This window comes from Elephantulus edwardii, unplaced genomic scaffold (assembly GCF_000299155.1).
Source record: "Elephantulus edwardii isolate Elephantulus edwardi_28Jun2011 unplaced genomic scaffold, EleEdw1.0 scaffold00235, whole genome shotgun sequence".
NCBI classification, from domain to species: domain Eukaryota; kingdom Metazoa; phylum Chordata; class Mammalia; order Macroscelidea; family Macroscelididae; genus Elephantulus; species Elephantulus edwardii.
In genome coordinates, this window is record NW_006399985.1 from 428,650 (window position 1) to 431,171 (window position 2,522).

The 2,522-nt window shown below is 49.9% G+C and overlaps 1 protein-coding gene across 1 annotated transcript in view; it reads left to right on the forward strand.

The window, feature by feature from the left end:
- NNT (nicotinamide nucleotide transhydrogenase) overlaps positions 1-2,522 on the forward strand; it is a 172,064-nt gene that overhangs the window by 153,622 nt on the left and 15,920 nt on the right. The window contains exon 20 of the mRNA XM_006898607.1: positions 1,307-1,422. Coding sequence (XP_006898669.1) covers positions 1,307-1,422 — 116 coding nt within the window. The remainder of the gene's footprint in view (positions 1-1,306; positions 1,423-2,522) is intronic.

A 2,522-nucleotide genomic window follows, 5' to 3' on the forward strand; every position in this document is an offset into this window, starting at 1 on the left:
GATACATCAGGGAATACGGAAGAGTCAGGGACCTTTCCAAATTATTGTGGAGCAGCGATGTGAGTTTGAGGACTAAGGTGTGCCCAGTTTGGGCTATCATCTTTTCAGTCACTTGCCATGCGTCGGAGGGCTGGACAGTGAGTACGGATGTCAAGAAGAATCAGTGCCTTTGAGCTGTGGTGCTGGAGAAGCACTGAACATCCCGTGGGCCGCCTAAAAGAACTAGCATCCTGGAAAGAAGTGCGTCCTGAGTGCTCCATGGAGGCAGGGATGGTGAAACTTCCCGTCTCCTGCTTTGGACATGTTGTTAGGAGAGGCTGTTCCTTGGAAAGGGATGGCATGCTTGGAAAGGTAGGAGGTCAGTGAAAGAGAGGGACCCCCTCAGTCAGATTCATTGACACAGTGACTGCAGTGATGGGTTTAAGTGTGTCAGCTGAGGAGGACGGCAGAGACAGGGTTCAAAGGCTGTTGTTCATAGGGTTGCTAGGCGTCATACTCAGCTCAGTGCTGCCTCATATCACCAACAACAGCCATCAGGAGGGGCCTGTTCCTGGAGAAGGACATCTTGCTTGGCGAAGTAGAGGGTGAGAAGAACACTCAACCAGATGAGCTGACACCTTGGCTGTAAGGAACTCATGCGATATTATTAAAAATGGGTGACCCTGGAGGAGAATATACTGAGTGAAATATCTCAGGCACAAAAGGACAAATACTGCATAGTGCCACTGTTGTAGAACAGGACTGATATCAGGGTTGGGGTGAGACTGAGAAAAATTGGATACATTGTGTACACTGCATTGAAACAGATGAGGGAGATAAGAGTTTAAAAGCGATATATGATTGGGTATTATGGTTATGACAAGAGTCCAGAATGAAGGCTGCACAGTGGAGTGTACTGGGGGGTGGGGGCATTGTACACCAATGACAGAATTTTTCTTTTCCTTCTCAAAGAGAAGAGTGAACTGGGGGAGGAGGGGTGGGCAGGGAGAAAAATGCAAGAATGAGTGAATGGAAATCCAAAATCTCTGTAAATGTTCATTAAAATAAAAAAAAAAGAAAGGAAGAGTGGACCTGGACATCACAACAGTTGGGAGGCTGGACCAGGGTGGGGTGTGCGTTGTGCTGTGGGGTGTCTGCATCGACCTGATGGGGCCAAGCAGCGCCCGGGACAGGACACCAGTGCGCGTGCTGAGCAAGGTTGGTTTTTGTTGTTAGTACTGTGATTCCAAAATCGTGTCGCTATAATGTGCCAGGGAAGAGGTAAAACCCGAGCTCTACACCTTCTCCGTTCCCTTTCCCGCTTTAGATACTGACTTGGTCCTCGTGATTGGAGCGAATGATACCGTCAACTCAGCCGCCCAGGAAGACCCCAACTCCATCATTGCCGGCATGCCTGTGCTCGAGGTCTGGAAGTCCAAGCAGGTACGCGAGTTAGGCTGCTTCCTGGGAAGCCTGGGGACCTAGAGCGAGCCTAGGAACCTAGCTCAGTGTCCAGGGAGCCCTGATGCCACAGAGTTAGAGCCCTCTCTGCTCCCCAGCGGGACAGTGGCCTGAGTCTGTCAGCTTCTCCACTAGAGAAAGCAGTGACAGTCCGCTTCCTTAAAGCTTCCAGCCTGGGTCACTGTATGGGGCGGTCCCTCTCTCCCCGGCGGGGCTGCTGTCTCTCAGGGTTCATTTAAAGGCAAGGGGTTGTCGGGTTTTTCCTCTCCTCTCTGAATATCCGGTGTTTTTCTGGTCTGTGGCCACCAGAGGACCCAAGTAAATCCCCTGGTCACTAGGGGAGCCTGGTGAGATTATGTGGAGGGATTAGCAGTCAGTCACCACAGCTGGACAAGAGCTGCGAGCTTTGCCAGGACTCTGGCCGACCTTCCCGCTGGGGCCCGACGGGCAGATGCTTCTGCTGGGACAGTGAGCCAGGGTGCTCGCCGCCTCTACAGAGACAAGCAGGGTTCTGCCATTTATTCCTCTGAAGGGGCATTTGCATGTTGCTGTGGACTGTATGCAGCACAATGATGATTTGGAAATCTAGATAACACCTTCACATGTAGTGGAGGGTGCTGTGCACGCGCACTATGTCTGAAGAAGCTCGGTACTGGAACTTGAGAACACAGAGGCGTGTCAGTTTTCCCCTGTGTCAGCGGCGGGCACGTCTCTTACCACCCGAGTCATCGCTGCATTTTAAAAACTCTTAAGAATTTAATGTGTATTTCTCGTTTTGTTTGGTTTCTCTTTGTATAAATAGAGTGAGTTCAAAACTTAGGCCAGGATTCCTGGTGAGAGTGGATATGAAATAACTCCTATGTGTATGAAGGTTATTCCCTCATTAGCATCTGGACCTCTGTCGGGTGTGTCACTGTGTCAGTGTCACATGAGACATGGATTAAAATTCCATCTTTGGATGGGTTGCATGTCCTAGAAGACTGTGGAATGGTCTATCGTTTTGTTAAAGGCAAACTGAAATGAGAGTTAACATGTATATAGCATCTATCAATCTCTCTCTCTCTCTCTCTCTCTCTCTCTCT